The 26,352-nt window shown below is 39.2% G+C and overlaps 1 protein-coding gene across 1 annotated transcript in view; it reads left to right on the forward strand.

The window, feature by feature from the left end:
* The window catches only part of LOC148481231 (vomeronasal type-2 receptor 26-like), a 45,306-nt gene that overhangs the window by 9,467 nt on the left and 9,487 nt on the right, over nt 1-26,352 (forward strand). Inside the window, exons 2-5 of the mRNA XM_088453796.1 lie at nt 15,349-15,438; nt 18,033-18,173; nt 19,023-19,314; nt 23,481-23,705. Of these exons, the coding sequence (XP_088309922.1) occupies nt 15,401-15,438; nt 18,033-18,173; nt 19,023-19,314; nt 23,481-23,705 (696 nt within the window). The 5' untranslated portion in view covers nt 15,349-15,400. The remainder of the gene's footprint in view (nt 1-15,348; nt 15,439-18,032; nt 18,174-19,022; nt 19,315-23,480; nt 23,706-26,352) is intronic.

Genomic DNA, 26,352 nt, shown 5'->3' on the forward strand with positions numbered 1-26,352 from the left:
CACAGATAAACACAAGAGAAATAGTTTGTACAGTGATAACACATGGAAACTTCAGACCTGTTACTCGCTGGCAGTGCCATAACAGGGCTGAGACACCCTCTGAGCACATGACATCATGAAGTCATGCAGAGGGGCGAGGCCACCAACACAAACAGCACTGCCCTAAGCTTTTTCAGGATGCTCCGGGAGAGTCTCTTCTGCCAGCATGGTGCCCATCCAGGGACCGTGGAACAGTGACAGAGCCACCCATTGGGCTCCATTTTCTGTGCGGCAGGACCGCTCACACACCCCTAGTTACAATCCTGCTCATTAGTGCTCGATGCCTAGTACAGAATACAGACCGATGGTAATGATGATTGGCAGCCGCTTTTGGTTGAATTACATCCTGCTGATACTATGATTAGAGTGGATGCTGCATACTATTCACATTATTTATATGATATTTGTATTCAGTCTATATGCAGGAAAGCAGATTTTGGGTGTTTGTATTTCATTGAATTTAAGTCTTGCTTTTACTATGTATTTGCATCTGTATTTGATTTTGAAGTTGTTTTACATGATGAACGTGTCTGCAGTAATTATTAATAACACCGTCCAGACACTAGCAGACTGTTTCATACAAAAGACACTATTGTGCATGAATTGGGTACTGTAATGTCAACATTTATCAATAACACTGTCAAGCCATGTCACCTGACGTACAGTTAGCCAGACTTCTGGACAACTCTTTTGTGTTAGTGTCTACTTGCATACTACTGTTCTCACCTGACATAAAGACAAGTCAAGCTCTGCATGATGCGTAAGGTGATAATATGTTTCGGGTGCATTTTGGTTTTGAAAGCCCATACGCGGGGGCACCGAGAGGGGGGGGGAAGTGGGAACAAATTATCCGGGCCCGGGCTTGCTGGGGGGGCCCGGGTCTGGCACCACTCCCCCCCCCCCCCCCCCCTCTTACATCACACAGCAGTCTCCTATTCCTGTGGGGGGAGCGATCAAGCTGATCATGCCCCCCACTGGTTATGCGCTTCAAAACTTTTTTTTTTTTAAGCTAAGGGAGCATGGCCACGCCTCCTGTGATTAGGTCATGCCCCCTTTTTTACCGGGGCCCAGCGTGGCTCTTGATGGGCCTGCCCATACGCCCAGGGGCGTTTTAAGAGAGGACCCATGCGCATCCACCGTATGGGCCCCCTCCTTTCCGGGAGTGCAGTAGACACTGGTTTTGACCTGTAATATGACTCATTTTGTGATGTTCTACTTGAGTACAACTCATCCAGCACCGCACTGATAGGTTCCTCCTACTACAAAAGTCAGCTGTGTTTTTTGTTACTAGATTAGTGCAAGAGGGTTAGTTGTTAGGTCCTGATGTGATGATCACCTTAGGTGTCCGAGTCGTGAATGGTTTGAGGGTACTCTATCCAGATGCGATGCGGAAACCTCATATTCCTGTTGGACGAGATGTCTGGGGAGGAAAACAAGAATGTAGTAACATGTTATGTTCTGCAGTGACACGAGTGGCGCTCCGCTGAAGCTATGGATACCCCTTTCTGGGTGGCGTGAAAGGTCATCACTGGCACTTTTGTCCTTAGAATGCAGTTTTCACCTACTGTAGCTCTTCTTCCTCCAAAATCCGATGACCAGTCTCTGCTCAAAGTGGCTATAATACAGCGACCTGTGATTTGCATGCTGCAGCTGCCCTGGTTTTGCTGTCTCTCGGCAAACCACGATTGGGGACCATCTTTGAACTGAGAGATGCTAATTGACATGGCACTGCAAATGTTGTAACTCACCAGAAAATTAATCTATAACTTTCCCTCTGGACCTGATATCCACAGAAGTGGTGAGTAGAAGAGCACCCCTCCTTCTGTGAGGTTACCTGGGCACTTGACCTGGGTCCATGCACTGATAAAGACAGGTAAACCAGATGGTGTTTGAAACGCCATTTTGTTTGTAAGTGTGTTCCATTTTAATAAAATACACAGGCATTGCTTATAGAGGGATGTTAGCTGGGAACTTGTCCTTGGAAGAGTAATGAGGACATGTGAAAGTATTGCAATGAGATAAGATGTATAAGAGAGAATACAAAAGCCGGTACGGCCGGTACAGTGAAACTGCGAATGGCTCATTAAATCTGTTATGAAGGTCTTGCATACCCTTATGATAAAATATTATTGCTTTACATGCTAAGAGAAGTTATTTTTATTCAGTATACTACTGCCATCTAGTGACAATATATTATGCTTAATGTTATTCATATACAGTCAGCTGCATAAATATTGGGACATTGACAGAATTTTCATCTTTTGGCCTCTATTCACCACCACAATGGCTTTGAAATGAAACAAACAAGATGTGCTTTAACTGCAGACTTTCAGATTTAATTTGTGGGTAATTACATTAAAATCAGGTGAACGGTGTAGGAATTACAATGGTTTCTATATGTGCCTCCCACTCTTTAAGGGGCCAAAAGTAATGGGACCATCAACTCAAAAGCTATTTCATGGACAGGTGTGGGCTATTCCCTCGTTATTCATTATCAATTAAGCAGGTAAAAGGTCTGGAGTTGATTCTAGGTGTGACATTTGCATTTGGAATCAGTTGCTGTTGACTCTCAATATGAGATCCAAAGAGCTGTCACTATCAGTGAAGCAAGCCATCATTAGGCTGAAAAATCAAAACAAACCCATCAGAGAGATAACAAAAATATTAGGTGTGGCCAAATCAACTGTTTGGAACATTCTTAAAAAGAAAGAATGCACCGGAGAGCTCAGCAACACCAAAAGACCCAGAAGACCACAGAAAACAAATGTGGTGGATGACAGAAGAATTATTTCCCTGGTGAAGAAAAACCCCTTCACAACAGTTGGCCAAATCAAGAACACTCTCCAGGAGGTAGGTCTATACGTGTTAAAGTCAACAATCAAGAGAAGACTTCACAAGAGTGAATATAGAGGGTTCACCACAAGATGTAAACCATTGGTGAGCCTCAAAAACAGGAAGACCAGATTAGAATTTGCCAAACAACATCTAAAAAAGCCATTACAGTTCTGGAACAACATCCTATGGACAGATGAGACAAAGATCAACTTGTACCAGAGTGATGGGAAGAGAAGAGTATGGAGAAGGAAAGGAACTGCTCATGATCCAAAACATACCATCTCATTAGTGAAGCATGGTGGGGGTAGTGTTATGGCGTGGGCATGTATGGCTGCCAATGGAACTGGTTCCCTTGTATTTATTGATGTGACTGCTGACAAAAGCAGCAGAATGAATTCTGAAGTGTTTCGGGCAATATTATATTCTCCTATTCAGTCAAATGCTTCAGAACTCATTGGACGGCGCTTCACAGTGCAGATGGACAATGACCCGAAGCATACTGCAAAAGCAACCAAAGAGATTTTTAAGGCTAAAAAGTGGAATGTTATGCAATGGCCAAGTCAATCTTCTGACCTGAATCCGATTTGAGCATGCATTTCACTTGATGAAGAGAAAACTGAAGGGAAAATGCCCCAAGAACAAGCAGGAACTGAAGACATTTGCAGTAGAGGCCTGGCAGAGCATCACCAGGGATAAAACCCAGCATCTGGTGATGTCTATGTGTTCCAGACTTCAGGCTGTAATTGCCTGCAAAGGATTTGCAACAAAGTATTAAAAAGTGAAAGTTAGATTTAGGATTGTTTAGTTTGTCCCATTACTTTTGGCCCCTTAAAAAGTGGGAGGGACATATACAAACCGTTGTAATTCCTACACCGTTCACCCGATTTGGATGTAATTACCCACAAATTAAATCTGAAAGTCTGCAGGTAAAGCACATCTTGTTTGTTTCATTTCAAAGCCATTGTGGTGGTGAATAGAGGCCAAAATCTGAAAATTCTGTCAATGTCCCAATTTGAATTTGATAAGTCAAAATTTGACGCATGTGTAGTGCTAGTTCCTTTGTCTGTATACTAAATTATGTTAATTGTGAGTGGTATAAAATGTTATAACTAATCCAAAAATAAACAGAGTGTAATGGTGTCGCAAATTTGATGTTTCTCTACATTCATCTTCTGGCCAGAAGCCATTTTGGATTTATTCTCATTTGAAGATTGACTGTTTTGCTGTGAGGTGGTTTTATATATATATATATATCACATTAGCTCTATCACCACATTAGAGTAGACTAGAAGAAAGTGTATTTCCCAAACATGTTCCCTTACTGAAGTCTTGTTTATAACCTCCTGTAACCAGGTCCCCCAATGTAGGATCAATCAATAGTTATGAAAGTGATCTCATTATCCAACTCATTTTTGTTATTCTGTCACATGTTCTTACAGATGTGTCCTGCAACATCTTTGTCAACGAAGCGGCTTGCCGCGAGACGCGTGCCCGCGATGGGTGCATGCATCTTGTTTGCTCCTACAGTCCATAGGATTGCATGGTGCGAATGCTGCTGCGGCCTGGCATACTGTCGCACGTGTATGCAGCAAATTGCATGCCGCAATGCATACGAACGTTTGCCGCATCAGGAAAAAGATGTAGCAGGACACTTAATTATTATTATTATTATTATTATTTAGTATTATTATTATGTTTTATACTCTGATATTAATGCTGCTGAGTGAGAAGTGTTTTCTACAGTATTAGGTCACTTTCCCTTATTTTAGGGCTGTTGTAAAACTGAATCATGATAACATGGGTCACATAATAGGTCCCACATTTTTGGGCTTCTCACAGTATCTTCATCAGAACCTCAACAGCTAAAGAAATGACCCACTGGTACAACCCCAAGTATACCATGTGGATGGTAGCTATCACCTCTCCATAGTGATCTGTCTACAGGAATTTTCCTGTAGGTGGTGCTATGAATCATCACTTGTGTGCCCCCTCCCAAGGTGAGGGTCAAAAACTGTATCTAATAATGATAAGATATCACAGTGAATGATACATTGTATTCATTATTTAAATATTTCACAAAACTTAGTAATTTTTCAATTGTCCCACTAGATATAAAATGGCATCTATTATACAGTATATTCCACTATCTGTATGTCTATCAGCCCGATCCCTCAGAGTTAGATCTGATATCTCCTTCATACCTTGGTACCACAGCTCCAGTTCTCCTTTTAGCAAAAAAATTATTTTTATAACATTTGCTGGTTAATGTCTCTGTAAACAATGTATACAGTATAATTACCTCTGATGAAGTTCTACTGACAGGGTGAAATGAATCAGGCATATAGTCATCCCTGACAGCCCCGGCTCACACCTCACATTGGAGGGGGGAAGATGTATCAGTACCAGCCAATCAGCTTCTAACTGTCATTTGTCAAACACAACCTGTAAAATGGAAGAAGCTGATTGGTTAGTACTTTATCTCTCTCTACTTTCTCTATCCCCAAGGATTGGTATATTTCCCTCTGGATCTTATATACTGATGTGCCCAGCTATAATGTGGCATCACAGCGCTATCTCTCACGCCACGCATGGCGCACCACACACCACGCCATGAGTCGCGCCACAAAGAAAGTTTATTAGTGAAAAAAGTCATTACGTGTAATACAACATTTTGCCCACCAGGTGTCACTTTCCAATGTACCATACGGTATGTTCTGTATCACCGGCCGATGATTGTTTGACAGAAGCTTAGACATTAGACTTTACAAACTACAGAACTCTAGTAATGGGTGAAGCATGTGGCCTAGCGGTCTAATGCCTAGTCTCACTACTTCTCCTCTCTTCTTGTTCTGTGGGTTCGAGACCTTGAAAATACAGTATGTTTTTTTAATTTATTTTTAAAATCTTCACTTAAAATATTCAGTATTCAATACAGTACATGTGGAGCGCATGTCTGCCCAGTGCTTCGGGAGTCAAACAGCGAAACTAGGATTTTTATTATTGTACATACAGTACTGTACCTTAGAACGCAAACTTGCGTCAATGCCGGCGCGGACATGAACGCGGACATTATAGTGATTTATTATGACCATCAAGTGGCAATGGTCCCTGTTAAAGAGACTGGTTTCTGTATATCAAACTGACTGTGCGTTTTAAACCGCAAAATTGCGTCAATGTCTGCGCATGCCCAATGGTCGGATTTTAATCACAATGGAATGTGTGCCCCATGTCCAGTGGAGCTAAGCCATACATTAAGTAGCCCATGTCCAGTGGAGCTAAGCCATACATTAAGTAGCGCTATTTTATGGCGCATGCCCAGTTGTCTGTATTGCTAACAGTACTGTTGAATTTTCACACTAGTGCCATTCTGCACTGTCCGAGACTTACAGTACCGCACAGTATACACAATAGTAAATTCATTACTACATAAGGTGCTACAGTAGTGGACTAACAGCAGTTTGTAGGGCATATGCAGAGCGCAAACTTGCGTCAATGAAAATGCTATCCTAGACTTGGTAACATTAGTAATTTAATATGTTTAGTAACTGATAGTTGACTGTGTATAAGAGAGGGGTCTCTATAGTACAAACTGACTCTGCGTTTAAACCGCAAAATTGCGTCAATGTCAGCACAGTTTGCATTGTGGTAACTTATAGCCAGTTCTGATGGGTTACGGTACAAATAGGATCTCTGGCTTGTGCCCAGTGGCGGGGTTGCAATGCATTGCCAGTGGTGCTGCGCCATAGCCATACCCTTGTAGCGCTAAGGCTATGTACTGTACGCCATGGCGTACAGTATGGAATATCATACTGTACAGTACCGGGTCATGATTCACACACAGTGAAAGTGTGTTTATTATTATTACACTGACTGTGTAATAATAATATTAAAAATAAAAAGCGTAACCTTGACTGTCTAATAATGAAAAGCTTCATTATTAAGCTTCCTGGTTTCGAACCCGGGTTGTACAGACGTCTGCTATGTAGAAGTTCGATTTCTTACCTCTACGCTACAGATGCCTGAGTACTGTACTTCATTGTATGGTACTGTAGATGTCACATAAAGTACTGTAGAGGACTAGGAGAGACTTGTGAGCAAGGGTTTAGGTGAGAGGAGGAGGAGGAGGAGGAGGAGGAGGAGGAGGAGGAGGAGGAGGAGGAGGAGGAGGAGGAGGAGGAGGAGGAGGAGGAGGAGGAGGAGGAGGAGGAGGAGGAGGAGGAGGAGGAGGAGGAGGAGGAGGAGGAGGAGGAGGAGGAGGAGGAGGAGGAGGAGGAGGAGGAGGAGGAGGAGGAGGAGGAGGAGGAGGAGGAGGAGGAGGAGGAGGAGGAGGAGGAGGAGGAGGAGGAGGAGGAGGAGGAGGAGGAGGAGGAGGAGGAGGAGGAGGAGGAGGAGGAGGAGGAGGAGGAGGAGGAGGAGGAGGAGGAGGAGGAGGAGGAGGAGGAGGAGGAGGAGGAGGAGGAGGAGGAGGAGGAGGAGGAGGAGGAGGAGGAGGAGGAGGAGGAGGAGGAGGAGGAGGAGGAGGAGGAGGAGGAGGAGGAGGAGGAGGAGGAGGAGGAGGAGGAGGAGGAGGAGGAGGAGGAGGAGGAGGAGGAGGAGGAGGAGGAGGAGGAGGAGGAGGAGTTCAGCCCAGCCCAGCCCACTGGGCCCGGCTGGTGGCGGGGCTGCTCACCCTGTGGGGAAAAATACATGTCGTCATTAAGGAGCATTTGAAAACAAGAGTTCACACCTCTATTCCAAATTGGAGAGGGATTACGGTACAGTACTGTAGATGGCCTTAGGGAATTAGCTATTGATTAAAATACAAACCGATACAGTATACTGTAGTACAAAAACTACTGTAGTCTGTGAAGCTGGCATTGGGCCCAACATAAAACAGTATGGTACTGTCCTGTATATAAAAAAATATACAGTCCAGTAAAGTACTGTATGACCAAGTGGTGCAACGTCACACATACTGTAGGCTATGTGGGTGGCACTGTTGCCACCCCACGAGATGTACAAGATGGCACATGTGCATGACACTGGAGCCCGAACCCAGCGTAGGACCCCGCTGAGGACTTTGCGAGACCTCGCCGGAGGGGTACGTACGGTATGAATAAATACAGACTTAAAGGGGGCAGGGCCAGCACAGAAAAATAGTGTGTACAGTACTGTAGGTTAACATAGATTTGGTCGACAGAGATTATAATGGTGGATCAATCAACTTGCCTTTTGTTACTGTAGGTTTATTAATCAAACAAGCCATGTCAACCAATAGTGTGTAACCCTTTAGTCCATGTACAGTACTGTAGATTTAATCAGCCTGTCAATCAAATGTCTGCCAGTCATGTCAGTATGTGTTAACAACTGTCAGTCATCATCAGATACTGTACTATCCAACACCCTACAGTGCAGTGTACAGTAATGTAGAGTATGTCAGTCGTGCATTGTACTGTATTCGTTATTGTACAGTATACTGTAATTCATGTGATTATACAGCAATGCTGTACTTACTACAAATTATTCACCTCCGAATTCGCTGTAGGCGAGGCCTGTCCCTCCGAAGCAGGTCACTCCACCTGCACTGCAGTGCGTGACCTGTGCGCCGAATGCCATATAGGCTATAAATTTCATTACTCGCGGCTCTGTAGGCGAGCACTTTGTCTTGGTTAGTGGTGAACTCTTGGTCCCGCCACTTTACCAAGACAAAGAGCTCGCCGGACGAGTAGCGTCTTGCCCTGACAGAAGCCATTTTGACTAGCCAGTGACGCACGTCGTACATCGCACAACGCACGCTGACAGTAATTCTCTCGTTATGGCAGGCGTCTGTGGTGCACTGTAATGTAGTCATAACCGTAGTGGCAAAGTCAGTTTTGAATATTCATTACAGGCACATTCATAGCGGCACACTAGTTGTCCTAGCAGACGGGGGATGGGGTCCTTGGCAATGGTGACAATTCATAGCATTTTTCAGGACACTAGGGCAGAGCTGACTACTTACAGTAAATGGATTAACAAAGCTTTCTTTATTATGGTAATGTGAGGCTCTTGGCTTGCTTTGGGGGAAGGGACCTGATGCACTGTGTATGACTCTCGGCCCACTGGGCATGCGCCAGAAATCCCATCGCAACCCTCCTACTGGGCATGTGCCCACCAGAGATGGAAATGCAACAGCATAGAGTACAAATACTGTACTGACTGCAGTAATACAGCCAACTGTGCATGCTCAGTGATAGCATAGCGCTACATGGCGTATGGCTTGGCGCCACAGATCCCATTGTACCCCCCTCCATTTCTAATCCATCGCAGATGGCTGACAGCCACCATAGCACCAACCGTGTAATACAGAGAGCTCTCTCTCATACAGATCCCACTACTACCGTACTTAGTGTGCAAGGTTGGAGCAGCATCACCAATGTCATCAGTTTGCAATGCAACGCTATTTTGCGCATCAAACGCACAGTCAGCTTTGAACACAGAGCGCTCTCTCACAGACGGAAACCACTCTCAGACACAGTCCAAGGGACGTAGCCATAGTGCACAAGGCTGAGACCGCATATGCGTTGTTGCATGTTTGCGTTTTGCGGTTTTTGGGCGCACATGATGTGATGCAGAGCCCTGTCTCACATTCTAGACAGTAGATTCACTAGCAGTTTCTGCAGTTATCAAATCACTATTCTGTGGTGCTAAATTGTACGGCACCGTCAGTTTGCAGATGCAGAGCCCTGTCAGCCACCATAGCCACAGTATGAAATCACTATTCAGTGAAATACAGAGCCCTCTCTGGGCACTACAGATCCCATTGTAAACCCTCCACTGGGCATGCGCATGAAATCCGATTGATGAAAGCGCAGACATTGATGAAAGTTTTGCACTATTGAAACACACAATCTGTTTGTAATGTCTTACTTTTAACTAGCCTTTTAAACAACAACACTATAGCCTTTTAAACAAGTTTCACTATAGTGTCCAGAGCAGACAGTGACAAAAAAAAAATATACAGTACGGTAAATTCGTTTCCAGGGATCGAACCCCGGACCATAATTCTACCAAAGTGATCACCTAACCACTAGCCCACACAACAGCTACAGTGAACCACAGAGAGTGGCCTCATCCTTGTGCACTCCTCCCGCTGCTGTTTTTTAATTTAAAAAAAAAAAAAAATTGTCATACTGTAATGCATCCCATATCAGTGAAAGCTGTGCATGCATCTCATTAATCTACAGTATCGGTTATACCGTGACAACAACTCCGGCAACTTCTCTACTATTCAGTTACTGCACCGTACCGTATGTACAATACAGTATGTGCAGTGATTTGCATCCTGTTATAAGATGTTACGTACAGTATGGTACAGTACTATATACTGTATATGTATATTGTGCGACATTAAAAATACAGTATGGATTGTGCGTTCATGAAAATGCTGTGAATATGATATCCACCCAATTTACTGTAAGTTTAACATTATGGCATTCTGCACAAGACATTCAGTACAGTGGAGCACTCGCCACCCAGCGGTTAAGCACTATATTACATGCAATTACAAAAGTGGAGCACTCGCCACCCAGCGGTTAAGCACTGTATTACATGCCGTAGCATATCTTTCGTTGAAGAATACCACGGTATTCCACAAGTCCATGGCGCGACTCAGAGGCCTGCACGCCACGCCACAAGTCCATGGCGCGACTCACGCCACGCCATGAGCAACAAAATAGCTGGGCAGATCTGTAGTAAAGGGTTTGAATGAAGATTACTTTATTTCCAAATTTCTTCTTTGTCCGTATTATTGTTTTTGTCAGCGGTGTGGTATTTAGAACACACTGGGAAACTCTTTGCGGTAAAACTATTTATAATAACATGAACAACAGCATTACTTTAGCATCTTCATCTTCTACTGGAACATTCCTGTAACAACAGAGTAAACTACTATGTACAGAGTGATAGCACACCAACACTTCGTAACAGCGCCACCTGCTGTCCCTCCAGTGTAATCACTCAAACAACACTATTATGCCTCAGTCTGTTGCAATATCCCAACACCTCAATAGATGAGGCTTAATCCATGAGACCCATCCTTCTAGAAAGTCTCCAATGTCTCCCTCCAGCCTATGGTTCCTCTTCCTGCTTGCAGCCCAGCAAGTGTCCATGTCTGGTTGTCATGTATGGATTTCATACTATCTGTTTAAGAAGGGAAATAAAATAATTTCTCTGTCCGCCAAATTAAACTAATAAACTTAATACAGCCTGTCTAGTGGTCACTCCTGGGGGATACATTGGCTGCTCCTTCAGATATTGTAAAAGGGACTGACAAGGTAGAGGGAAGGAGAAAGGAATGTTGATGCGGTTTAGGTTCAGATGCCCCACACAAAAAATGTCTCCAAACAAGTCAAGGGTGTATTAAGAGAGGAGGGGGTCCATGTGCAGTCTCTGTCAGACACCCTCCTTTCTAGCCAGTGGTTTAAGTGAGTAGTCTCTGGCGCTGTAGTAGTGGCTTCTGCACATGAGTAGGTCTCCGGGAACATGGTGCCCGTCCATGTTTCCAGTGATTTTTTTTTTTACTATGCATGCAAGAAACACCTTGAAAATGGCTGACACACCATTTCCCTGGTGATTTGTGCAGTGCTACCAAAACAGGACTCCAGAGAGGTACTGTAAGTATTGAACATGTGTGGATGGTGTGTGTTGTGTGCCCAACAGACCCAGGGGCCTGTATGCACCGCATACCCCTGCACCTATTACAGATATGCCACTGCAGTGGGGAGGGGGTGGACAAGATCCATCTGTTGATTGCCCACAGTGTGTGCTGTCATGACCCAGGGGGTGACATAATGTTTACTCTCCTCACCGGGTCTAGTTTTAGTAATACTCGAAGTGACTGCTTCATGCTTTGCAACGGATAACGGGTGAAGCCTGGGTAGCTTTTTCTCCATGGTAGCTGTATTTTTAGTACATGGATCTATAAATCAGAGTAACTTAGCCCCCCTAGAACAGAGGAGGAACTGGTCTGAAAGTGATTTCACAGCTTTGTTGCTATATCTCCCTTTTAGTAAAGTAGGGATAATGTGAAATGGGATCAGGCTAATAGGAGGGGAAAGGATGGTATGTCTACAGTGTGGGGGAAGGCAGCTGAGGTTGGAAAATAAACTAGTTTGCAGGAATCTATGACCTATGAATTTATAACCTGCAAACTGTATTTGTCCTAGGGAATAGCATTGCAACTTAAGCAACAGCTGGTGGGCTTAGGAGCAAGCCTACGAAAGTCCGCTGAAGGCAGGGAAAGTGATTTTGAATCACTTCCCTGTCAACCAAAAACAAAAGAGCTGCACATGTGCAACACAGGGATCTCATATACAGCAGTCATGTGTATGGCTACAAGCAACAGCTGCTACCCGATTCAGATTTTCAGAAGCTTACCGATGGCAATCCTATGCCAAGGCACTAATATTATTATTAATTATTATTATTATCATCAGTTTCTTATAAAGTGCATGATTTTCCATTGCACTTTACAATTGGAAACAACATTAATAGAACAAAACTGGGTAATAACAGACAGACATTGAGGGCCCTGCTCGCAAGCTTACAAACCATAGAGATGAATGGATGAATAACCTGCGGTATTAGAATTTGAGTAGAGATATATTATAAAATGTAACAGAACTGTTTATTATGAGAATCATTGACTAATGCTGCAAACCAGCAGGAAAATCCAAATTGAGATTATAGGACAGGATGAGGTAAAGCAAATGAAAGTAAGACAAATAATTGTCTAGAGAATGTAAGGTAAAACTTTTTCTATGGTAGGTAAGAAAGTCTTTAAAATTTAAACGAAGGCACTGGTTGGTTCAAGGGTGGTAGTTGTCTTTTAAAGGAGTGATAGGGTTACAGAGCCTTTTGTGTTAACCTGAGAATAGGAAAGATCCTTTTATGGTGCAGATTCTACCAATTGAATACTCAATAGCACTTCTTAGAAATGGCTTTAGCTCCCTGATCAGTCTGAGAAGTCTGCTGCTTTGACTATACAGCTCTCTTTCACTATATGTAAAGTTCACATCTGTACATAAGTAAATATTAATCAATGAATAAATAACTGTTTGTATTTCACACGTGGCCTATTGGACCTTTAACTGCAGTCTCTGCCATTGTTATAATATTATTATTATTATCCTTAATATGGCACCACAAGGGTTCTATAGTGCCTTACAAAGTACATAGACAAATAAGTGACATCAAGTAACTTACAGTACAATAAAATGCAGGACAAAGATTATATATATTGTTGTATCAGTGATCATAATACTCAAATAAGCAACAGGGCATAAGCAACCAGGTTTTAGTAGCCCGAGTGAGAAGTAGATGACAGTATAAGTAAGGAGAAGCACAATAGGGTAGAGGGCCCTGATCATGAGAGCTTACATTCTAAAGGGTCTGGGCAGACAAACAGGTGTGACACAGATGGGGTAGACAGAGAGGAAGGAGCAAGTAGCAGTGGGTTAACATGAGAGCTGGAAGGCTTTGATGAAGTAGTGGGTCTTGAGAGCCCGTTTGAAGATTTGTAGAGAGGTGGAGAGTCTGATGGGAAGAGGGAGAGAGTTTCAGAGGTAGGGAGCAGCATGAGCAAAATCTTGGAGGCAGGAGTGGGAGAAAGTAATCAGTTAGCAGGAGAGGTGATGTTCATTTGTTGAGCGAAGAGGACGAACAGGAGTGTGAAGAGAGATGAGGTCAGACATGTAAATGGGAAAGGAATGGGTGAGGGCTTTGTAAGTGAGTGTAAGAACCTTGAATTGGGCTCTGAAAGGGAAAGGGAGCCAGTGGAGGGCTTGTAGAAGAGGGGAGGCAGATGTAGTACGTTTGGAGAGGAAGATGAGCCGAGCATTAGCATTGAAAACAGATCGGATTGGAGAGAGGTGGGAGTCAGGTAGTTCAGATAGGAGGAGATTACAGTAGTCCAATCTGGAGATGACCAGTGAGTGGATCAGGGTTTTAGTAACATCCTGGGTGAGAATGGGTCTGATCTTGCAAATATTTTTGAGATGGAAATGGCAGGACTGCAAGAGGTGCTAAATGTGTGGTTTGAAAGAGAGGGAGGAGTCCAGGATAACTCCAAGACAATGCACTTTGGGCCTAGAGGAGATAGCTGTGCCGTCAGTTGATACTGAAATTGCTGGAAGAGAGGTTATGCGGGAGGGTGGGAAGATGATCAGCTCAGTCTTAGACATATTAAGTTTAAGAAAGTGCTGGGACAACCATGAAGAGATAGCAGAGTATAACATTTGCATTGAGCGAAAAAGTCGCTCGGAGCAGACGAGTCGCCCGTGTGATGTCCTCGTTTTGTTGTGGGCACAGGGTGGTGATAGGAGCAGACACAGAAGCAGATTTAAAATAAAACATGGAACTTTTAATAAGTGGTTTGGCAGACATGAACAATGGGAGAAAATAAGTCCAGGGATGGCACTAAAGTTCAAATGGGAATTGAGGTGAATGCAATGAGTAAAAGTCCAGGTAGTGGCAGATAGGAGCAGTCCAGTATCCAGGTCTTGTGAGGGTGGTGAAAAAAGACTTGTCCAGCAGTGTGAGGTTCTGGTTAATAGGGAAATGTCCAGTTAATGACAGGCAGGGGAAATCAGGTGTAGTGGTTGAAATGAAAAAATGCAGGCTGAGGGAAAATCATCCAGCAGAGTGTCAGTGGAGGCAAGGTGCAGGGTGAACAGCAGACTCAGGTTCTCAGGCAAGGGGAAGGTAATGGAGGATGCAGGGTAGTCCAGCGGGGTTGGAGAAGACAAGCAGGCAGGCAGATAGCGTTTCACAGGAACAGATGGTGAGCACAGGAAACACTCTTTCAGCTATGCTGAGAAACACGTTGCACTGGCAATGAAGTGAGGCTCTGAACCTCCCTAAATACCAAGTGCTGTGCCATTACTGGCCAGGGAAGCATGTCACAAACCAGGATTGGGCGATTAGGTCACGTGAACTGAGGCAAGATGGCAGCGCCCATGCTGGAGCGGAACGGAAGCCCCACCAGGCCTCACCAGCCCAAAGTGATAACATGCCTGCACAGAACCATGCACAGCCAACGTCCCTCGCCAAACACCAGCACCACTGCCAGACACCCCCCGCCATAGTGACCTCACAGGTAATACCCGTCGACCACCATGCCGAGAAACACTGGTCGTGATAGCCCGCACCTGGTGCGTCAAGAGGGGCTATTTGCCGCGCCTAGAGCATGTATGTGTACTTTGTTGCAATATGTTGTATAATATTGGCTCCTGCTCACAATATATTAATTACTGTACTGACACTGGCAGATTTCACAGTTTATTTTTAAGTTTAATATTCACTTTGGTGGAGAAAAACATGTTTGTCATACTTAAAATAAATACTGAACTGATCTTTGATTATGTCATAATTACAAATGTGATTATTGTATTTATTATGCTATATAAATATATATATATTTTAATAACTCAACTGTACTCATGTTCATTTATAAAGGAGCATGTCAAACGCAGTGTCTGAATTAAAGTGCATATACTGATCTTTGTGCATGAAGCTTACAGAACTTAGACACATTTTCGCTGTAAGGTAAGTCCCTCTTGCTGAGTTCAATAAGTTATGCATAATGTCAGTGTAATAAAAATATATATTTCTAGTTTATTCACTCACAATATTGCTAATTAATTCCTGACATGTTTAATGTAGTAGCCTACAGATAGTAATTTTATTCTTGTAAAAAATACTGATAATTGTTTGTTAATATGTACAATGTGGTAGCTATTATTACATCAAATAATACTACAGATAATTACATGAAGCAAAGTATTAAAACCCCATTAGTTTATATCTTATTTTTCTCTGTATGATAAGTTTTGCAAAATATGTTTTTAGCCTAGTACATGATCTGTATTTCCTAGTCACCCTTTAACTGTCTCCATTCTCAATGTTGCAATAATTTGCCTTTAAAATCACTCTATATGTATTTTAAATTCTTTACACATTTATTTACCAAAACATCATTACAACCACAAGTTCTGTCTATATGACCAGGTAAATTAAACACTTTTTAAAAAACTTTTTTACTTAATAATCTACCCAGCGAATTTTATAAGTTATACTAATAATATTACATTTATTCCACAACTTTGAATGTTAAAAGGGAAACATAATACGATAAGTGTTCTTTATTATAGACTGTACTGTTATTATCAGGGTTTACATAAACTATAAGTGTGTTTGTTCATTTCTTTATTTTAGTTTATTTCAACAATTATTTTATTTTTTTGTATATAATTTTTATATCTAACCCTCCATGGGGAATTTTTTTTATTATTATATAATTTTCACTTTTGTAAATAATTTTATTTGCAAAAACATTACTTAAGAATACAGTGAGCGGTCAGCATATGTAAAAGCATATTAATACCACAGTGCAAACAAATTATGAGAAATATTAAATTAATCAGTCTTCAAAAATCTAATAAAGTCTAAATAATATTCAATATTAAATACAAAATCACCTATTAGAAATGTGCATAAAGTAAAACTCAATTAAGTCAAAGTTTCAAGAACTCAATTAGTGGGACTATACATAACATTTGCTATCAGCTTATTCCTGGCTTGCAGTCTGCAACCATTAAGCATGTCTATTGAGCTAACTCATACCTATATGAAATAAGAGAGAAGAAGAAATGTATAACAGTGTAATATACTTAATAAACAAAACTCCTCAAAAGAACATTTAAATTGAAAAACAAAGATAAAAATCATATGTACTTATTTATTATAGAGAGTTTGCAGCAAGTTGTTCTCTACAAAGGTCTTCCATGGTTTATCCTACTTAAGGAAGTAATCTTTTTTTAACCTTACTGCAAATTTTACTGTACTGCACTTTCTACAGAGATACTGTATCATGCTGCTTAAACTTTAATAATGCCAAGTTTGTGTTCAATATTGAGCCATACAGAAACATTGGGTTAACTTTACATTCAGGTACTGTAATAACAAATATACAGTATAAATTGAATATTAGGATCACAAAGGCTAGAGGCTCTTATACACATTAGACATATTTAGCAGATTCAAAATTATAAAATATCTAATGTCAGGTTCTAAAAGATAAATATTGCTATCATGTATTAAGGAGAAATGTATGAAATATTCTAAAGAGGTCCATAGCAACCAATCCGCTTCTGTCATTTTATAGACTGTGCTAGATTAACAATACAGTAGCTACAAGGTGACTGGTTGCTACAGTCAATTTCTCCACGTTATCTCTATAGTCAGTTTGATACATCTCCCCTAAATCATAAAAATACATTATTCTTAAAAGCAAATACAATTAGTGTGGCTATTGTTTCTAGAATACGAATGTATGTGAATATTCAACAAGATGCAAGGTGTCCAGCAAACATATAAATAAGGAGAAATGTTAAAAAATTTGAATCAATGCTTGTAAAACTGGATGCTAAATGCAACCTGAATGACAGAATATTAAACAAATATTCAGAATAAATAATTGTTATTTCTAAATCTCTTTAGAACATCAATTTAGAAAGTCATAACATTATATTCATTATATAAAAGGTATGCATACTGTAAAAACAGCTAATAACTCTCCTAGATAGAATGGCAATTATACTTAGGTTCTGTTATAAAATTAAAATAAATAAAGCTACTTTTATGCTCCATACTGAACAGGGACACACATACAAAGAAAACCTTCCATAACAAATGTTCTTCTTCTTATACTATATGGGTAATTTCCCAACTGTTTAAAAATAAAATCAACATTGATATAACCATATTTGATAATACAAATCATTTTAATGTACGGATAAAAATAATTACAGCTGGACATTGTTCTATAATGTTTAGTGATAGCTTTGTTTATGTTAAATGTATTTTTATATTTATTTTTATTTTCTTTCCCATTATCAGAACCTATAATTGTTGTTGTGAAATATTGCTTGTTTTTGTTTTTTGTTTTTTATAGAATTTTGATGTGTTCCATACTAAAGCACCTACAGTCAGATCATGGAACTGAAATATTTACCTCTACAAAAATTCCAGAGATTGGTTCAGTTGTTAATTTATTTTAATCAATTATACATTATAAAGGCTACAATGATAACTTTCATTCTCACACTTCCTGTTTTTGCTGGCCACACCTTGTTATCCAGCTGCATGCTAAAAGAGAAAAGTGCTGCAGGTTTTCTACGTGAAGGAGATTATAACATTGGAGTTGTTTTACAGATATTCCAGAGAAAAAGTAATATACCTGTAAATTTAAAACAGGAGCCCTCTCCAGTCTTCTGTTATGAGTAAGTAGTGTGTGAGGAAAATTAGCTACTTGTTAAGTAACTCATTTGATTACATATATTCAGAGAGCAAAAATACCTTGAACAGATGGCAAAGAAACAATAGTTTTGGAAATTTGACCTGTATCTTGTGGTTACTTTATAATTATGATGCTCAGTAGAGAAAACATATAAGTCCACTTCTATTAAAAATAAAATATGGAGCTGTTAGAACTAGTTGTTTTGCTGGTCCAAGTGTAAAATTCAGATTAGGAATAAATACAAAAGTAAAAATTTACTAAATGGTAGTTTTTGATGAGGGCCTTTAACTGCCACACATTGCTGGATATTTTGACCTCCAATTAGCAGTTTGGACATTAACTCTCTCAAACTGCCGGTGATGTCTGGCGGATTACAAACGGTAAAAACCACTGCAAAAAAAATCCACAAAATCTTTGCATATCTCTGGCAAATCAGAAGAGGAGGAATCACAATCACCTTATAAATGAGGGCAATCATTATGTAACAAATAAGAAGACAGTACATGAATACTTTTTTTATTGGTGACAATAGTATTATTACTACTATTATTATTATTATTTTATTATAAAGCAAAATCCATGTTTAATCTTATTAAGAGAGCAATAATAGAAAGAACCCTAGTGCTCTTTATATTTTGGCAGGTTGTACTGTACCTTGGCTAGGCACAGGATTCTTTTGTGTTTATAACTTCCAGTTTGCACTGTCCATTACCATTTATTGAGAAGAAATATAGGAGCTAACTAATTGATCCATTATACATTTTAGAGTTAATTTAATATAAAAAATGGACAATTTGAAATGTACATTTACGTTGCATTTTTTTATTTATAGACCATCTCTCAGGCATTATCGTCACCACCTGGCTGTTTTTTATGCCATCAAAGAAATCAACCAAAATATGAATCTCTTGCCCAATGTGTCGCTAGGGTTTCACATTTATGACTCCTGCTCCTGTGAGCGACGGGCATTAGCAAACACCCTGAGCCTTGTAACTGGAAGGAGATCATTTATACCCAACTATTCCTGCAATAAAAAGGGGAGACTTGTTGGATTTGTTGGACATTTATTATCATCTTCAAGTTATGTCATGTCAGAGATTGCTGGGGTTTACAGTTTTCCCCAGGTAAGTTTTTTAAGATGGAAAATTCCAATTTACACTATGTATAGAAATTAAACTTTGTTACATATCTGAAAAAATACTTATTTTTGACATGCTGCTTTTTTCTGGCATTTTTATTTGTGAAAATGGATTTATCAAAGTAAAAAAAAACATTTTAATTCCGGTATTTTATTTGACACAGCTTATAGTATTAAATTATTGAGAATAAGTTGAAAAAGCAGATGCAGAAAAATGTCTGGTAGAAATAGATTGTATTGATAGGTTCCTATCAGATTAAATACGAAGTAGATCAATGTTTGTGCCATACTTGCTCAAGTTTAACTGTCTGTAAATTATTTATCAACAGCGCAAATCCACTAAGAATTAGTCCTAGAGACTTACATATGGTGTTATGGTGTATTTATATTTTTTTTAATAGCAAAATCTTTTGACAGTCATCAGAGGATCACCACAACATGTACAGCAGGGGTGATCCTTCCATTTACATACTAATAAAGAGTACTAGATCTAAAAAAAAAAAAAGACTTGACATTTGTATTTGTGACTGTATATTATTGTGTGTTATTTGTATTTTTGATACAAATGTATTGTTTGCATTGTTATACATACATTTTTATACATTATTTGGTTTTATTATATTAAACTGAATGTCTATGGTTTCAAATCTTGCGACATCCTTTATAAGGTTTTCTGCTCCTTTTTGGGAAGCTATCATTTTAATAAATCTGATCACAGATTTGAATTAAGATAATACTTTCCAATTTATGTTCATTTTATTGACATGATTTCTATGGCATTTGGATATTGTTGAGTATTATTATTATTATTATTACCAATGATTTTATTAGACTATATATAGAAAAATAATTAAGCAGTTTAGAGGTCTAATAAAAATTTTAAAGCAATCAGGGAGTTTAATTTATTTTTTCACTTTTTATTTTACAGTACAAGCAAAACAAATACAAAACATCATTAATAAATGCATTTAGGTTGTCATATATTAGCTTTTTGTAGTATACAGCAAGTTAACACATATATGTGTTTATATAAGGTAGTTTTAATCACAAGAGCTGCAAAGGTGCCACCAAATCCATATATTAAAAAAGTATGTGTCACCTACTGCTATATTCGCAATTTCATTTTAGAATTTCATGTCATATCATATAGAGCTTATAATAATATTAATCATAAATGTAAATGTAAGACATACTTAAACAATCAAATATCAGCATAAACCTTTTCATGTAGTAAAAAAAACAGAAAACATAAATTAATATTAATTGATTAGTCAGTATTATATAAAACACATCTCCTACTCCAATATTGGTCAACTTCTTTAGTCTATGTGAAAAGTGGATACAAACTCTTCAAACATAACAAAATTAACACTATCTAGCAATAAGAGAAAAGTGGATAGGACTTAAGAAATTGGCCTATATTAGAGTAGACACATGGATCTTTTTTTAAAATATTATTGACTAATCTACAAATATTAATTTATGTTACCATATATTATATTTTTCACTACATGAGAAAGTAGAAGTTGATGTTAATAACAGTTTTTTTTTTAACAAATGTACTTATTAAAATGTATATTTTAGGTTATTGCTAGAATTATATAATATGACTAATATGCAATTGTGAATGTAATGCTGGGTTAGGCAAAGGGATAACACAGTAAATTTTGGCACATTGAACTCCCTCCGCCACTAATAGCTAAAAAGCATAGCCACAGTGTTAATGAAGTTTACCTATGTATTGATGTATTGTTTTTCCAGATTAGCTATGGAGTTACAGATCTAATCTTAAGTGACAGAAAAAAAAATCCCACCTTCTACAGAACTGCCGCCAGTGAAATAGTACGATGGGATGCCATCATTCACCTGCTCAAAAAGTTTGGTTGGTCCTGGGTAGGGATTTTGGCCTTAACAGATGAAAGCAACATGAGTTCTGCTAGTGCACTTAGCAATGAAATAACCAAAAATGGTGGCTGTGTGGCATATTTTGCTCTGTTCTCTTTAGAAAATATAATCAGCTTTTACACAGCCCTGGAGAAAATAAAAATTTCATCTGTCAATGTGATTATTGTCTACAGTGATCCAGTTTTTTTATTGCACATTTCTCTAACTCTTTCCCCCATTTTAAAATCTAAAAAAACGTGGATTATTGCATCAACAATGGATATGTTTATGCTTAATTATCTTGCAGTAGTGGACCAAATTTTTAATGGCTCGCTGCATTTAATGGCCCATGAAGGGAACATTCCTGGCTTAAAGGAATTTATGTACAGTGCAAACACTCTGAAATTCCCAGATGATGACTTAACAGCAGTTCTGTGGTACATTATTTTTGGTTGCATTCGATCCAGTGATTTGTCTGATAGTCGCTCATTTCGACTTTGTATGGATAATGATACCTTGAGCAGTTATGACACTTCTTTTTATAATGTGAACAGCTTCCGTAACACCTACAGTATATATGTTGCAGTATATGCTCTGGCACATGCTTTGCATAATATGCTTTATGAAGTACGTGATGTAAGGGTTCTTAAGGAACAAGGATATCTTCTTGAATCTATACACTGGAAGGTAAATGTATGATGCTATGAACATGTAAAAATAGCATCAGGTTCTTCTCTGTGTAAAATACTGTAGAATTCACTTTTACAGTATCGCTTTTTATACTGCCCTACTGCCAAAATTTGCTTCTCAGTCTGTTAGCTAAACTTTCTGTGAGTCATTTATAGTTCTTTCTTCCCAAAGTGACTTTTTTTTACCTTTTTTATTTATGGTTTTCTGTTTTCATAGAAGTTTTTAAAATATTTTATTTAAATAATCTGTATTTGAATTAATTTATTGTTTTTGGACTGATTCAGAGTAAAGCGTAGACCTGATGGTTTGCGTACTACTCAGATTAAGACAAACCTGCGTATGCACAGAACCTGAACTGCACATGTGCAGGTCTTACTCCACAAGATCTGTTGCAGCTCCCTCAAAATTGACAGGCTGCATCCATTTGGGGGTGGGGAGTGGGTAGGGCCAGCCACCATTCCATAAAATGGGGGCATGTTGCCCCCATTTTTGGAGTGGCGAGGCCAGGGTTTTCGTCTTCTGGTGCAGACTTCCTGACCTTGACTAAGGAGCTGCATGGGGCAGTCTGAGTAAACTCAGGGTTACTCAGATTATGCATGGTCTCACATGGACACAACAGTAAGAAAGAGGAGTGAGCAGGGCTCAGAGTGGAGTTTGGGACAGCTGTGAAAGGGGACAACTGTGCATTGCATAAGTGGAAGCAAGGTAAGCACTAACAAAGATATGGGTTTTCAGAGAGGGTTCAACTATTTAAAAGCTGTTGGGGAGTCTGATTGGGTGAGGCTATCCATTTCATACATGGACAGATGCTTCGGAGAAGTCTTGTACAGATGTGCCCTCATACAGTTACCAGTATATGCTATAGGGTGTGAGACGACCGGCACGGCTGTGAAGCTCAGACAGGAGTAGCGTACCACATTTTTCTTTAAATTTTTCATCTTCTACACATTGCAGGATCAGCAAAAAGCCACTCATTGTATACTAGAAATGCTAGGCTGTGACCCTTTTTACATAAGTTTAGTCTCAGTCACACACAGATGTAGAAATGTCACACATTAAATTGATCAGTGTAATCTGGCATGGTAGTTTTGTGGCTTCCAGATGTTTTATTTATACGAATAAGATGCACATGTTGTGCGATAAAGACACTTGGTGCGCTAAGAGGGGCTTGCGCACCAAAAAGGTATATTTGGTGCAACTGAAGCCACAGTGAAAGATTACATCTGTAAGTGGGAGTGAGAACTGGTTACCAGAGATGAGATGAAATGCAGGTCAGAGGTAAATTTAAGAGGGAAATATTTTGAGATGAGGTTTGAAATGTATGACAGGATGGCATTGTTGAGGGCTTTGTAAGTAAATGTTTGTATTAATTAATACTTTATTTTTTACAGAATAATCCTTTGAGTACAAACATTTCAGGTACATCAAATGCTGTATTTTGTTTAATGTTGATATACTATATTAATGTCCATTCATATGGCTATGCAATTCATTATATCTCTTTGTAAAGGTTTATTGGGCTAAATGGACTTAATCAAACTATCATGTGATGTAACAGATGTTCTTCTCATTTTACAGTTAAACCATTATTTAAAGAAAGTTCATTTCCAGACAACCTCCAAAGATGAGATATATTTCAATGAACACGGAGAAGCTCTAGGACATATTGACATTCTCAAATGGAGCAGGTTTCCTGATGGAAGAGGCAGCATGAGAAATATTGGTGTATTCTATTCCTCAAATTATTCCAACCAACAGATCATGATCAACAGACAGTTAATGTGGGGAACTGAACTAGACCAGGTACATTAACATAATGAACAAGTAACTTCATGTCTCTACAGTCATTTTAAAATAAATATAGAGGAAGCAGCAATAATCCAAAATTGATTTACAAAAATATAATAAACCATATAGTTATCTCTGGAAACATTTGCTTTGCCTATCCTTAACTTTAATTTAGAATATGTGTATTGTATTAATTTATTGTTGTCATTTTAAAATTTCAAGAATGATTATACTTATATTTTGTAGTTTGGCGTTTTATTAAATTGATATTGTTATCACATCACTTTTTAGAATCATAATTCTGCGTGTTTAGATGCAGACTTTGTTTGCTAAATAATTATAGAATTGTATGAATTTCTTAAATGTTGGCTCAATTAACTTTGGTTCAATTAACTTTGTGATTTTATTGTTTGGATTGGATAACCCATTCACATTTACTTTATTGGATAATAGCTTGTTAATAACTTGTTAATTCAATAGGGCAAATAAATACCTCCACTTCCCTGTAATAGGCAGTATAAGAGAATTCCCTCCTATTTAAATTCTATTTACATTTGTAGCCTTTTGTGACAAATCACCTCCCTAAAAATGCCCATCTATGACTAAGGGCTAAATAGACCAAGCATCAATTGTGATTTCATTCGCAAACCACCAGTGGATTACAGAGTAAAACAAAAAGTATTTACTAACAGATTTCAGCGTTAATAGAAATCTGTCAGCAATGTTCATCGTTTGTTCTTGTCTAAAAGCCCATCAGATTTTGCATTTGCGATAGAATCCGCCATCAAATTGAACTGTAATTTCAACAGAAATCAATAAACATCCCATGGAGACTGACCAAATACTGACAAAAATTTACAATTGCTTTTCTGTTACTTTAAACAAGCACATGCCTTTTTAGGCACGATAAACCCCTTATGAAATATACCCACGCTGACACGTTAATAAGTGTGTAGTGAGGTGGTTGGTAATTGTTGTCAACAGGATTTTGCATTTTGGAGGAGTTACTTGCGAGTAAAAATTTATTGCTGAAAGTTGTCTTGTCTTTTTTTATTGTACTCATGTATCATGTCCTATTTTTTGATTTGTGCTTCATTATTATTTTTGTCGTGTCAGTATTTATTTGTGTGTGCCTGTGATGTGCTTGTGTGGAATGTAGTGTGTTTGTTAGTTTACAGTAGGTTTATTTTTCTGTGTTTGTCTTGCCTGTCCTTTGTGTTCTTTTTATATTTTGGAGGGAGAGAGGAGAAGAAGTAGGGAGGTGGAGAGGGAGCGTGAGGTAGGAAAGAAAGCACAAGAGGTGGAGTTGGACTCTGAAGAGGAAAAGTCAACTCAACAAGATAAATTCAGGGCAAAATATTAGCTTTCATTTTTAAGAGAATTAGAGACATGCGCCGACCCCCATGTTTTGGTTTTGGATTTGGAATAATCTTTGTGTTTGGTTTTGCGAAACCACCCTCATGTGTTTTGGTTTTGGATCTGTATTTTTTTTTTTTTAATAATTAAATAAATTAACAGCTAAAATGACATAATTTTGACCTGTTAGCATGCAATCCAAAACCTGAGTTCCTAGTTTAAACCCAAGTTCTGAACCACTGGAAGATCCAAACTGGAACTTGGTTTGACACGGTACCCCAAAGTGATTCCAAACTCAGACTCGGTTCAACTTGGAACCTTTGAATTCAATTGTTGTCAGTTCTTTGAGACCTGGACCGCACATCTCTAATGAGAATGTAGCCCTGATGAACACCTTATAAGGTGCTGTTTGGGAGACTGGCTGCAAAAACCTCTGTGTAAAGGAAAAACCAAATCTGGCAAACAGTGGTGCAGACTATGCATGCATTGGACATATAAAGCAGAATATTGAGCCATGCTAAAAAATGCTTCCCAGATATTATGCACAAAGTCAAAGAAATTCTGGCCAAGGAGTGTAAGACTTCACTCCAGATTGGTGGTCATTTACCCCTCATGATGGAGTATGAGGGATCATAACACTAGAATATGTCTGCAGCATCAATGTCAACAACTCAGATGCCCATATACAGTCAGGTGAGTGTAAATAATCATATATGTAAAAATATTTTAAGTGTTTGTATACATGTGTAACATGTGTTAAAGTAATCCTCTGCACACACAAGCCTAACTAGACATTTGTGGTCCTCATGTCAAAATATAGTAATGACCCCTATGTAATATTGAACTATGATTTTTTTTAAATAAAACATTAAAAACTTTGTTCGTGAAGGTGGGCCCACATCTGCCGTGTGGCCCATGGCAGCTGCACCCCCTGCACTTATGTCAATTATGCTGTTGTCTACATACTCAGATCACTTGTTTACCCAAGAACCAGTGTCGAAGTGAGACAAACTGACACATTTTGTGGTGTGTTGGTGAAACCGGGCGCTCCTGTTGAGGGTAAGTGGGCCGTGAATGGTAATGGGTTTTCCCTAGTGAAAACCAAAGTCTGAATTGTGTGCCTAAAGGTAGGTATTACCATGTATTTAGGCGCTCCTCAACATAAATGTTGTGACGGAGTCGACCGTATAGATGACATAGGTCAGTGTAGACATAAAATAAAATTTATTCATGAATACAAGGTGATGCATGGAATATAAATGCATACAGTAAAAATGTGCTGTAGATTCAAAAGGGATGAGAATTC

Source organism: Taudactylus pleione, unplaced genomic scaffold (genome assembly GCF_031769625.1).
Source record: "Taudactylus pleione unplaced genomic scaffold, aTauple2 ptg000587l, whole genome shotgun sequence".
In the NCBI taxonomy this organism is placed as follows: domain Eukaryota; kingdom Metazoa; phylum Chordata; class Amphibia; order Anura; family Myobatrachidae; genus Taudactylus; species Taudactylus pleione.